Source organism: Agelaius tricolor, unplaced genomic scaffold, assembly GCF_023055355.1.
Source record: "Agelaius tricolor isolate 1412-34295 unplaced genomic scaffold, bAgeTri1.0.p SCAF_18, whole genome shotgun sequence".
NCBI classification, from domain to species: domain Eukaryota; kingdom Metazoa; phylum Chordata; class Aves; order Passeriformes; family Icteridae; genus Agelaius; species Agelaius tricolor.
The window spans coordinates 17,450,943-17,464,238 of record NW_027269278.1 but is presented as its reverse complement, the minus strand read 5'-3'; the positions used below and the strand labels follow the sequence as shown (position 1 = coordinate 17,464,238).

The following is a 13,296-nucleotide window of genomic DNA, read 5'->3' as shown; positions in this document are numbered from 1 at the left end:
GCCTCCTCCACTGATCAAGCAAAATCCCAGCACCAGCGTGGACTTCCAGCAGGGATGCTCCAGGGAGAAAGCCTTTGGCAAGACACAGCCCTGCTGCACAGGAGTGACGTGGGAGGAGAGGCAAAGCCAAGCAGAGTTCAGAGTTACGGTCACCACAAAAAAATGAACCCTGGAAAAGAAATCCAGCTCCATTTCCCACTACAGGGAAAGCTTTGCAGCCCATGCCTCTCCACAGGCAGAGGAAAGGCTGCTGAGTGGTGGAAGCCCAGGCGAGTGGGGCACCTGGGGATGCCGGGGTTACCTCAAAGCCACTCCAGCAGCAGGATGAAGAGTCAGGCCCGTGCCATGGCTGTTATGAATGAAGGTGGGAGCAGTGCAGCTAAAGATAACTTTGTGAGCAGGTACTATTAATAGCAATACTCTCGGGCTTTTGCTTTGTGCTTCCTGCGGGGCTCTGCGGGATGGAGGAGCTCTGATGGATCGGGCCCTGCCATGGCTCTGGGGAAGGGCCCCGTGTGCATCCCCGAGCCCATCAGTGGGACTGACACCCTCGAGGAACGGGGACAGGCAGCAGGGGCCCAGGCTGCCACCGGCCACCCGGCACCGGCGCGGCACCGGCCGGGCGCTGGCAGCGAGGATGCTGGCGAGGCTGCTGCCATGCTGGTTTCCATGGCGACTTCAGCACTTGGCGCGAGATGGAGCTGACGGGATCAGCCAGCGGAGTCACTGAGCGGAGCTGGCGTCCTCCGTCTGCCGTGGCCAGCGGCACAGCCCTGCCAGAGTGAGAGGCTGGCACAGGGCGCACGCCCGGCAGCCTCAGGGCATCTGGGTCCCCCTCCTTACAGAGCGTGTGGCTGCCGGTTGTCCTGGTGATGCAGAGCCCGCACATCCCATCAGCCCCTCCCTGGCACCTCCAGGAAAGCTCTGTCCAGGTCCTGACCCCAGCCCTGTGCTGGCCACCCAGCACACCTGGCACTGGAGCACCCCCATTCAGGTCTCTCCCCCATTTCCATTCCCAGTGGGGCTGTCTCCCCGGCACAGGGCACACATCCCAGTTTGTGGATGTTTGTCACATCCCAGTCAGGGCCCACTGGCACAGCCTGGCAGGGTGGTACCCAGCTCCCCTCTGCAGCTGAAGGAGATGCTGCAGGCTGGGGCTGAGCTGGCACCGGGACAGCCCTGATCCTCACTGGCCCTTGGCCCCGCAGAGGCTTTCCCTGGCTTACAGGTAATCTAAGATCAAGCGCTCCAGCCAGCCGTGCCTGGGCAGACGCACACAGACACCACGGAGCAGCGGGTAACCGAACAACTGCAGCATGTGACTCCCCAGCTGGCTCGGCCTCCCGGGCCCCAAAAGAGACCTCCCTGGGGACCCCTACCCTTGCCAAGCTGCCACGCCTGGCCGTGGCATTCCCAGACTGCTGGCAGGGAGCACACAGGGCCGGGGCAGCGGGCGGGGGGCTGGGACCCCCGGCACCCGCTCCCGCCCGCGAGCAGGATCCTCACCACGCACCCTTTTATTCCAGCAGTGCAATTAGCCTTGCTGACCCCTGAAATCCTCAGCCTCTCTAAGCAGCCATGCATTAAATCCCGGATCCAAGAGTGGAAATAGACTTTGTAAAAGGCTTATGGCCCTATTTATTACATTTTACGCATGACGGAGCCGGACAGCGTGGCTGCGGCCGCACCACGCTGAGGCAGCCGGACACACGGACGGGCAGGGGCTGCAGCAGAGCCCGGGTGGGTGTCTGCTCCTGGGCAGGCCTGTGCTGCCAGCTGAGCACTCCTGCAGACGCAGGCCGGCAGGGATATCGATCCAGATGAAAGCCAACACCGCTGCCGGGCCGGGTAACCGTATCTGCCGCACATTTGTATTCCTCGGAGCAGGGCGGGAGGGCTGCAGCCATCTGCCAGGAGCTCGGGGATCCTGGGGACACTGCGAGCCCTCCACACAGAGCCCACCATGCCACCTCCTCCCCTTCTGCTTCCTCTGCCTTGTCCATTCCACCTGCACCCTGCAGCAGGGCAGTGCCCAAACAGGACCTGCCTGGTCCCCGCTGGGAGCTGAGGGGACACGGCACCAGGGCGTGCAAGGTTGCCCAAGGGCACTGTGTGAAGCCAGCGTGCAGGTGTTCACTGACACATCCCCGGGGTCCCACGGTTCAGCCAGGTGGCTCCTGCCCCAGGGGGATGGCAGAGGAGCCTGCACACCACAGGCTGCATAGCTGAGCTGGCACAGGGCGGAGCAAGGATGGGCAGCGGGGGGGGGACAAGGTGTGCAGGGAGGCAGAGCCAAAAGACCACCAAAAGCACAGAGGCAGCTCTCAAACAGCTGAGGGACTCTCTGCTTTCCTGCAGAAAACACAAGGCAGCTCCTGTGTGTCTCCAAATCCCAAGGAGCTCCTCCAGCAACACCAGGCCAGGGAGCTGCTCTTGTATCAGTGCTGCAAAGCAGGCAGGAGCAGAGGAACACAAGGGTGTCCTCTCCACACTCTTTAAAATGAGCCAGCTGCAGAGACTCCTGCAGCATGTGTCACCAAGTCCCTAGAACACCAGCACACACACACAGACAGCCACTCCCCATTTCCTTGGAAGTGACACCCTCACTTGCAGGGCACTTGGAAATGTTACAAGACAAAAGCAAAGGTCACCCTGTGCACCTCTGAGAAACTCAGTTTCCATCAATGCTTGGTGCAAGGTGCAAGCCTGGCTGATGCCAGGGGGTGCACGAGAAGCCCCCCACACCACATGGTCAGACCCATCTCTTGTGCTCACCCAAAGGCAAAGAGCTCTGGTGTGTGTGTAGAAGCAGAAGTGGGTCCATGGGATGTGCACAGTGCCCAGATTCTGCCAACATCTGCATCTCAGAGAAGTGTGCCCAGGAGGGTGGGTGCCCAGGAGGGTGGGTGTCCCTGAATGCCCATGAACATCCCTGGCAAAGGGAAATGGCACCTGTGGGGTGTCCCTCAGCTTGGCATTTCAAAGGCTTGGTCCCACACCTTTCCCTAAAGGTGCACCTTACCTGAGGAAAGGACCCTTGCACTTCCCTGCCTTTCCACCCAGCCACGTTGTGGGGGTGATTCATCCCCAACAGCCCTCACTGATCACCCCGAGGTGCTGCAGCCCCACGGGGCCCTTTGGCAGGCCTGGATGTGGAGGTTTCACCCTGTAGCTCAGCTTTGCTTCAGTGCTTTGGAGCACAGATCCTCCCTCCACAGGGAGGTGGCACAATAATAAACAGGATGTTTGGGCATAGAAGGGCCCTGGCCTCAAAAGGCATCGAGACATTTAGAAAAAACCTTGCAGTCCACATCTCCACAGGTTTGTGCTTCCCAACCCAGTCACTGCCGTGAGCTCCCTGCTGACCCAGAACACTGCAAACCCACCCTGATAATGGCAAGGGGAATAATCCCCCCAGGCCCCACTGAATGAGGTTCAAACTCCCCATAACACCCATGCACAAAGGTCCCATACCCGCCAGGGCACTCGCAGGCTAATCCTCCCTCCGGAGAGGCTGCTATATTTAGGTATCTAAATGAGACAGAGTGGCTCTTTCCAAAAAAGAGTTCGTTTGGGTTACATAAATACAGAGAGAAACTTGAAAGCTGTATTTCCAGGTCCTTGCACTGCCATAAGTGAGCGGCAGAGATGAGGACAGTCTCCCCCTGATAATCTGCCTTTCATGTATTTTTGACTCAGCTGGATGTGCAGATGGGTTTGCAGCTCCTCTGGGCAGATGGGCAGCGGGCACTGGTGGACATTGAGGTGGACACTGAGAGGAGGCAGCCAGGGCAAGCAGACCCTCAATTCTCCCCAGGGAAACCACTCTGCATCCCAGATGCCCTGGCAGAGGAAGGGAAAAGCCAGCACTGCAGGTAGGCCAGGCAGCACCAGTCAAAGCACAGGCAGGAAGAGTCAACAGGAGTAAAGGAAGTGAGCAGCTCCAGCCCTTCCCATCCATGCTGTCCCAACATTCCCCCCATGACATCGCTCTCCTCTCAGCCACCAACTTCCTTCCTGCCGCATCCACTTCCACATCCCAAATTCTCTGGTCCCATGGGGAATTCCCAGGAGAATGTCCTGCACCTACCACAGCTCATCCCCAGCTCCAGTTCTGCCGCAGGGATGGGCTGGGAGTGGTCACCAGCAAAGCAATGTCCCCCCAGAGCTGGGAGGCAACATGTACCGTGAGGGTTTCTGGGGACACAGGCCACGTGCTTTCATTTCCAAAATACATATAAATAGACATACTTACTCCTTCTTAAAAGGACACAGCAACAAGGGAAAAAAAAAGCAGCTCAAATACCGTCCAACCTTTCAGCCTGAGAAAGCCACACAGTTCTCACAGGCTGGAGTTCTGTTACCTGGGAAATGGGTTCTAGCACTGGAAACCCGCATGCGCCAGCCTCCCTGTGGGGCCCACACAGAAACAGAAACTTCCTTTTTAAGAAAAAAAATGGTGTTTTTTTTTTCTTTTCATTATCAGCACGGTTTGGTCGTGACTGTGTGCAAGCCTGCTCAAAAGGAGAAATGATGCTGGTGGTTTAAATCTCCAGCTGTGCAGAGCTCTGGGGCTGATGCTGTTGGAGGGGAGGTTTGAAAATCCTCCCGCAGTGAAGGTGCAGGAAGGTGGCCCTGAGCCACACACACCTGGCACAGGCAGAGCCCCAGGTCCCCCAGCCCGGGGCAAAGGGAAGCAGCCTGGGTTTGCAGGGAGCCAACAGGAATGCAAAGTTTAATTAGCTGGAAGCCGAGGGCTGTGGAAGTTGCAAACATTTGCACCGAGGCAGGGAAGGTGCCAAGAAATCAGGGCTGAAGCTGGACAAAGTTCAGCCCTGCCGTGCTGGTGCCCGGTGAGCAGCCTGTGCATGGCAGGAGCGGGTGCTGGCAGCTCACCTGGCACCAGCCAAGGTGAGCCCCTGGCCAGCTCTGCCACACATGGGCACTGGGATCTGGCCCAGGAGCGTGGGCTCTGCCTGGGCAGCACACGTGGAGCAAAGGACCACGGCCACCACCTCGGTGCCCACCAGTGTCACCACACCATGCTGGCAGAGGGATTGGCCTCTGCAGGGGATAGAGAGCCAGGAGCTGGCCCTGCTTCATCCTTCCAGGAGAGCTGTGAGTGCCACGTTTGTCACCTCCAGCTCCTCGCTGCCACCCTGGCACGTGCACAGCCACGGCCTCGGGGTGACCAGTGCTGGTCTCAGCTCCAAGCCAGCCTGGCTGCAGCCCAGTGTGCCAGTCCTGCGTGCATGCAAGGGGTCATGGCAGCCTCTCGAACACCCTGCAGCTACAGATGCACTTTCTTCATGAAAAAATAATAACGCGACTCCCTCCTACCTAGGAACTTGGCTAAAAAACGCAAGAAAAACGCTCAGCAAAAATGCTGCACCCCCAGGGACAGCTGGGGCTGCTCCAGCCGTGGGTCACCTCGTGGCAGGACAGCCAGGTCCCCAGCTGTCACTTGTGAAAGCCACATCCCCCTTGCGGGGCGCAGGAGGGAGGAGAACAATCATGAAGAGAAGAGGCAGCTGGGCTTCCTTCCACCCCAGGCTGCCCCAGCTCGGGCCCGCAGCCCTGGCCAGGACGCTCGGCCCTCGCCACAGGATTTCCTTGCTCTTGACGTCCATGAAAATTAGGAAATGAGGGTTCCTAGGGGAATAGGTGGGGAAGGCAGCTTTTGGCAGCGGGGGTGAAAGGATGACACTTCCCACACCGTCCCCCCACATGCCAGGGACAAAGCACGTCCTGCAGCCTCCCCAGACAAAGGGGTGAGCAGAAGTGACAGCAGTGCTGAGCTGCTGCTCTCTGAGCCCAACTGGCAGCAAAATGAAACAGGAACCGAGGGGCCTGGCCGTGGCTGGCTCAGCAGAGGGGCTGCGGTGCTGCCCCGGCCGCAGGGCCACAGGAAGAATTCAGAAAATGCATCTCAGTAAAGATATGCTGCTGCCCTGCAACTGGAGTCCCTGCAAGAGCTGGAGGCGCCACCTCAGCACAAAAACATCCATATAAAGCATGTACTGCTCATCCCAGGGGAGGGGAGAAGTGTCACATCAGCCCTCCATGGGCTCTCCAGCCTTTGTCCCCATCTGGGTGGGCAGGGGGCCATAGGGACAGAGGGGACACAGACAGAAAAAGCTCCTGGCACAGGAGACACAGATGTAAAAAGCTCCTGGCACCCTTCAGCATCATCATGCTCCCTGCAGGGAAGCTCCTGGTGCTGGGGTGCCCACCCAGCTCCCAGTGCCTGCAGGCTTTGCCTCGGGACACTGGGATGTGAGATAAGGAAAGTATTTTCCCTAAGCCCCACATTGCTGCCCGGAGCCGGCAGAGATCAAAGGTGACTCTGGCTACTGCATGGGGCCACAGCCCCTCCACATCCCCCACCAGCAGATACCACGCTTGCCACATGGAGAACCCCTCCCGCGGGTTTCCAGATCTCCCAGGGCCAAAGGAGATTTCCAGCTTTTACTTTTCCCTGTGTTAATTCAGAAGTGAACTGGTTTAATGCAGCAGCTCGGCCTTGGCTGTTGCCTCCACGTGGGGAAGTGCAGTGGGACGGGGCTGGATGAGGACAGGGCTGACAAGGCCCTGAGCACAGCCAGATCTGTGCAAAGTCCTTCGGCGTTTCTTGGAAGCTCCCGTTATTGAAAGAAAAGGGAAGAAAAAAAAAACAACCCAACTGCCATAAATAAATAAATAATAATTTGTAAGCCAGAGTTCAGGAAAAGTGCTGAAAAGCAGATTGGCTGAGTGATAAGGGAAGGGAAACACATTGGCTGGACCATCACCCAGTGCCTCCAGTGCCCATGCCCCTGGAAGTAGGTCACTACCTCACCTGACCACTCGCCCCATTAACTTCAACCTTTAGTCCCTGGTTCCTCACTACAAGCACAGGCATCTTAAAATACCCTTGTCCAGGTGAGAAGGTGGCTCTGCAGGCAGCAGGAGATGGGATCCTGCCCACTCCTGGGCTGTGGGCAGGGTGCCGGAGCCCCACACGGCTCTGGAGCCCCACACGGCCGGGAGCCCCACACGGCCTGGAGCCCCACATGGCTCTGGAGCCCCACACGGCCGGGAGCCCCACACGGCTCTGGAGCCCCATACAGCCTGGAGCCCCACACGGCCTGGAGCCCCACACGGCTCTGGAACCCCACACGGCTCTGGAGCCCCACATGGCTCTGGAGCGTGGCGGTCACCACAGCACGGCCGCGCTGGCGGTGGCTCCGGCGCGCACAGAGTTCCCCCCTGTTAATCACTCCAGGCTGCCAAGCAGTCACGAGAAATATAAGCCCGCGCCGGGTTGCCATGGAGCAGGGCTCAGCTGCGGGAGCCTGAAGCCGATTCCTCCGGCAAACGTGTCTGCAGCCGAGGCCCTGCCAGCACCTCGCGTCCCCGGCTCCGCGGTGGCAGCCAAGCGGTGCCACACGCGTGGTCCCGGTGGAGCCACGTCTCTGACACTGCTACAGAGCCACACAGGGACAGTGCCCCTTGCCCTGGTGACAGCATCTCCCCAGGGCCATGGGCATGCAGAAGTGGTGGCTCTGGTGGTGGCATTTGGCAGCAGCAGCACAGACTGGCCCTGCACAATGTCTCTGCCCCAGCCCAGGGATGTCCCCAAGCCTCCATGGTGCTGGCACATGCTGGCCAGGGGGAATCGTGTCCTTCATGGGATCATAAAATTGTTTGGGTTGGAAGAGACTCTAAAGCTCGTGTATTCCACCCCCTGCCATGGGCAGGCACGCTTTCCAGCCTGGCCTTGGACACTTCCAGGGATCCAGGGGCAGCCACAGCTTCTCTGGGTGCCCTGTGCCAAGGCCTCCCCACCTTCACAGGGAAGAATTTTTTCCTAGTGTCTCCTGTAACCCTACTCTCTGTCAGTTTGGATCCATTCTCCTTGTCCTGTCTCTACAGCACTGCAACTCCCACATCCTGCCACAGCCCCCAGCCCCACCAAAGGGGATCTCAGAGCCTGGTGGGCTCCTGCCCTTGGCACCACATCAAACCATCTGCCAGGAGCCAGCCTGTGGCATCCCTGTCCCCAGCCCTGCACCAGAAACATGGGACCCATTCCCCAAAAACAAGAGTTTGGGGTTGGAAGGGGCATTCCCAGAGCATTTTTAATTAACCAACCGTGCCAAAGAGCTCATGTAAGTGGAGTTCCTCCCTACAAAAAGGCTTTTGACATTGAAAGGTTAATGTGAGAGAGATCCCTCTCCCTCACAAAGCTCCCTTTGCTGGAGGCCCTCGTTGAGCCCTTAATTATTCACCTGTTGGAGAGGTGCCTTTCCATTACAGCATGAGACAGGGCAGGGATGTGCAGGCAGGCAGGTGGGGGAAAACCCCCAGCATGGGGCACCCCTGGGGTGGGGAACAGAGGTCAGAATCCCAGGGGGAAGGCAGGCAGGTGTGGGGGCAGGCTCTGAGGGGCAGGTTCCAGCCCAGCCCTCCCCTCCCTCCGGCTGTTCTCTCTCTCTCCTGGCTCAGCTCAGACTCTGCTGTGGTGGGGACAGCCACCAGCACCCCCAGCTCCAGCACGGTGACGGCCACCAGGACACAGCCACCCTGCTTCCCAGAAAACTTCAGCCTCCTCCAGCCCTGCCACTGCAGCAGCCCTTCGACCCATGCTGCAGCAATGCAGCTGAGGATGCATTTTGCACAGGCCCTCGGGCTGTCCATCGTCCAAACCCACCCCAAATCTTCAAGAGAAAAGCCACAGAAAGAGCATGATATCGATCAGCTCAGTGAGGACTATCAGAAATCAGAGATGCATCCCCATTTCAGCACTAGAAATGCCAACCCAGCGCGGGCTCGCTGTGCCTCCTGCACTCATCGATGGATTAAGCTGTTAGCAGGAGGCTGGGAAGTTAAAGAGGGAATATTGTATTTCAGTTCATGTGATCTTTAAACATCCCTCTGAGAAGCAGCCTGGGTTCTTTTTATTATTATTTTTTCCCCCCTCCTGCTGCACTTTGTTTGGGATTTTTAAACGAATTGAAGCCGTTAGAGCCACAGTGCTCCAGCCTCTCACAGGGATGCTGAGAGCTGCTCCGTGGTGCTCTCGGCAGAGCTGCCTGGCTGGCACTTCCCAGTGCCTGGTGCCAGCAGATGAACCAGCTACAACCAGCTTCATACCTCTGAGCAGCAGAGTTGCACAAAATGGATTAAGCAGGCCCAGAAATGACACATTTTGAGGCGCAGCAGAACAAAATCACTTTTTTTTTGTTGGGGAAAAAAAAGGAAAAAAAAAAGGAAAAAGGAGTTGGCAGGAGAAAGGCAGATATCAAGTGAAAAACCCTGATTTTCTTTCTGTAGCAATGCAGGTACCACGTGAATCATCGCTGTCCTCGATATGTAAATAGAGGTTAGCTGGCACCCTCAGCACAAACCCTTGTGAATAAGGGACTGATGCAGATACCCTGTCAAACCTCCCCTGTGCATCTCCCCAAGAACCTTGCTCAGGATTCCTCCCCTGGAAGGGAAGGGATCACCTGGCACCTGCACCAACTGTGCCTTTCTCACAACCTACTGCAAAAGCAGGACGGGGAGAAGCAGGGGCGAGAGAGCAGGAGAGTCCCAGTTCCTCAAAATTTCCACGAAGGAAACGGCCACAATTCATCATCCCGTGGCCTCCTGACAGCGCAGCCTCTCCGGATAACCTGCTCCATGCCGGGGCACTGGGGTCCCGGGGGCAGCAGCTTTGGGGCTCCCCGGAGGAGCCAGTAACCCAGTTGTAAGCAGAGGCTCGTACAGTAGTAATGGGGAGAGACGTCAGCGCCAGCCCGGCCCGCCTCCCGCTCCCAGTTAGAAGGCAGCATGTGACAGAGCCAGGGCTGGAGCCTTCCCCCAGTTTCATCAGAGGTTAAGGTACAAGCACAACACATGCTTACAACTTCAGGCGGTTCTTAAGCAAAGACATGCAAATCATAGCTCGGGGGGCGGCTGTTTTTTCTTCCCTTTTTCCATCTTCTCTTTTCTTCCCATCGCAGCCCTGAGCCCCTCAGCGCACGTGGGGACAGAAGAGGAAACGGAATTATCGAAAGCAGGCGCCGGACGGACGGGAGAGCGCAGAGGGGCTGCACGGGAGCTGCAGCGAGCTGCAAGGCTGCCCCCGCTGCTCCTCTCCTCCCACACCTGCAGATTTCAGAGCAGCGCTACCTGTGCTGCTCCCTCCAGCAGAGAGCACGCCGGGGACAGGGAGAGAAAACAGGGGACACAGCCAACTATGTTTCATCAACATCGTCTCATTTCAGCACAGGCCATTACACAGTTCCAAATTTTCCAGGGAATATTCACAACATGGTGGGCTTGCACCAGAGAGGGATGACAATTCATAGGATTTTTTTTCCCTCTCCCTTAGCAGTCGCTTTTCGGAATAAGATTCTTAAATTGGCACATCAAATGCTGACCAAAAAGCAAAGAAAAAGAGAAACAAGGCTCCAGGCACATGCTGCAACCATAAGGGCTTTTCATGTCATGATTAACACACTGAGAACAGGAGGGTTATTACAGGGAAGTGGAGCCAGGAACTTTCACCTGCTCAGGGAGCAGTGGGGCTGGTGGGAGCTGCAGCCTTTGTGTCATACTTCCAGGGGATGACATCCCACACACGCAGCCAGCTCGGGGGACAGTGTCCCACACAGCCAGCCTCCTCTCCTGCAAGCCGATGGGCTCCCTCAGCAATAACAAAATGGAAAAAACCCACAAAGTGCTTACAAAATCTCGGCCCACTTCTCACCTTTCCTGACCCTCCTGCTGTAATCAACCTGTCAGCAGCTCTCGGTTAAGAAGCCAGGCTGCCTGCCCCCCTGCTCTGCCCCCAGAAGCCGCCCGGTCCCGTGCCAAGCCGGAGCGCTCTGGCGCTGGTGCGGGCGGGCAAAGGTGCCGGGACTACATCAATCTGGCTGGTGGCAAGCCCTGCCTGGTTCTGTCTGGCACACGCACCGCGGGCAAATCTGATTTACCAGGTCTCGAGCCCGTGTTTGTTTTGAACCCAAACGGCGGCAGGATTAGCCCTGGTTCCTGTCCCCCACAAACGCACACGCTCCTGGCTGTTTGCAATCGCCGGGGCTGAACTGGTGAGAGAGCAAGGGTTGGGATGAATGCGCTCGCTTCACAATCAGAGCTATTTTGTAATCCGTGGTTATGAAAGTGAAGGGTCGGGGGGGGATGATAAATAACTACAGAAAACTCTTCCCACTTGCAGCAGCCTCATCGAGACGACTGCGAAATGCGCGGCCGTGCTCGGGCTCAGCCCCGGCTCCGGCTCCTGCCCGGTTTATTGTATAGCGCCTCTCTTGCAGCCCCCAAAATGGAAAAGCATGCGAGCCCTATAGCCAGCACGGCTCGCTCTCGTGATCCCGCCGGAGCTGCCAAGGAGCCTTAATCTGATTTTAATACCCGGCTCCGTCCAAAAGACAGCCCATCCACATTTTGGAGCCGGCGACACGCAGCACCGAGACCCCTGTCGCTGTCGCACCCCCCCTCCCCAAACCTCCATCCCCCAAGATCCCAGCCCGTATGCGTGGAATTGACGCTCGGCATGACTCATCCCACAGCCCGGCTCTATCAGCCCCCACCGCGCAGCCCCCTGCAGAGCCCCCCCCACCACCTCGCCGCCCCCTCCCCACCTTCGGGGGAGCCCTAACAACCGGGGGGGTGCTTCTGCACCGAAACCCATCGCCCCTTCAACTTGTCCCCCGTCCCCCACAAACTGCCGGCCGATGGGGGAACGGGCTGGGGGGGCGCGGGAGTCCACGTGCGAGTGGTGCTGAAAGCGCCGGCGGGGCTGCGGGGCTGCGGCCGCCCGGGAGCCCCGGGAGGGGCGCGCACAGCCCCGCGGGCGGCCGGCTCCGCAGCCGCGGAGAGAACGGGACCGCCGCACACCCGGGGCACCCGGCGGACGAGCCGGGCCCCGCAGCCCCGCTCCGGCAGCACCGGCTCTTCCCCGGGTGCCCCGGCAAGCAGCGGGGGGGGCCGTCCGTTCCCCCCTCCGGTGCAGCGCGCCGGGGAGCCGCGCAGCAGAGCCCCCCCCGCGCTGCCTACCTGGCTGTCCGCTAGGTAACTGAAGACGAAGGAGGAGAGATCCTCGTCGAGCAGAGAGCTGCAATCCGGCCCCGGCTCCGCCATCTTCCACCTCCGGCTGGGGCTGAGCACCGAGCATGCAGCAGGCGCGGCGGCGGGAGCCGGGCGGCCGGCGGGGCGGGGAGCGCGGAGCGCCGGGGCGGAGCCGCCCGCAGCCCCCGCCCGCAGCCCCCGCCCGCAGCCCCCGCCCGCAGCCCCCGCCCGCAGCCCCCGCCCGCAGCGGCTGCGGAGCCGGACACGGGGGGATCGCTGCGAGGAAGCGCCCCGGGGGCTTTGCAGACACGCGTGGGACACCACTTTTTGTGTGTCCCTCGGAAGTGCCACCCCGTCAAACAGGGGGTGCCACCGGCCCCTGGGTTGCTCCGAGTTTGGATGTGTAAGCGCTGGGTGCAGCGCGTCAGACCAGGGGGCACATCCAGGCTCTCTCTGACGCTTTTAAAGTAGTTCCTGCAGGAGTGCCTTCCCCAGGGACATGCACACGCAGAGGGAACCCACTTTGAGCAGTGCCACCGTGCACACCTTAAAATTGCCAGCGTTTAAAAGTGGGAGCAGCCAACAGCGCCAGGCACCTCTCAACAGTCCCCAGTTCACCCCATTTGCAGTGATATTTGGAGATACAAAAACCCTGAGAGCCGTGGCTGGGCCAGGGGTCACTTCCAGGCTCGGTGGGTCTGCATGAAGTGGGACCAGAGGACTGCAGTAAAGAGTAAAAAGGAGCAAAAGATCTTCTGATTTTCCTTGTTTTCATTTCAGCTGCGGCTGTGAGCATCTTGATGTCACGCACGTCATCTTTCTGTCTGGGGTTTTGAGGCGTATCCTAAAAGCCCTTTCAGAAATAATTAATGATGGGACCAAAAATCTCATGAATGTTCTATTTACTTACCCATAGCAATTACATGGGAAAGAGCAGGGCTTGGCACTGCAGCCTGAATTAGCTGATACACAACCAACCAAGTGGCAACACCTGCAGCCTAATGGCTCCAAATCCTTGATTCCCCTCAGACTGCCTAGACAGGCCTGCAGGATCACCGTAAAGAGCTGATGGAGCAAAGTCATGTGGAGCTATCGGGGTGGGGAGCTCTGTGCCAGGCTCTGAGGGGTGAACAGAAAGTGCTTCTTCCTCTGGCAGGAAAGGCCTGTCCGTGTTCTCTTTGCTGTTGTTTCAAAGGCAGAGCTGTTTCCAGCCACTCTTAATTCCCTCTGGCCTCCCTT

At 58.7% G+C, this 13,296-nt stretch overlaps 1 protein-coding gene across 1 annotated transcript in view; it reads right to left on the bottom strand.

The window, feature by feature from the left end:
* Positions 1–12,239, bottom strand: part of PPARGC1B (PPARG coactivator 1 beta) — a 46,913-nt gene extending 34,674 nt beyond the window's left edge. Inside the window, exon 1 of the mRNA XM_071443622.1 lies at positions 12,046–12,239. Within this exon, the coding sequence (XP_071299723.1) occupies positions 12,046–12,129 (84 nt within the window). The 5' untranslated portion in view covers positions 12,130–12,239. The remainder of the gene's footprint in view (positions 1–12,045) is intronic.
* Positions 12,240–13,296: the final 1,057 nt, after the last annotated feature.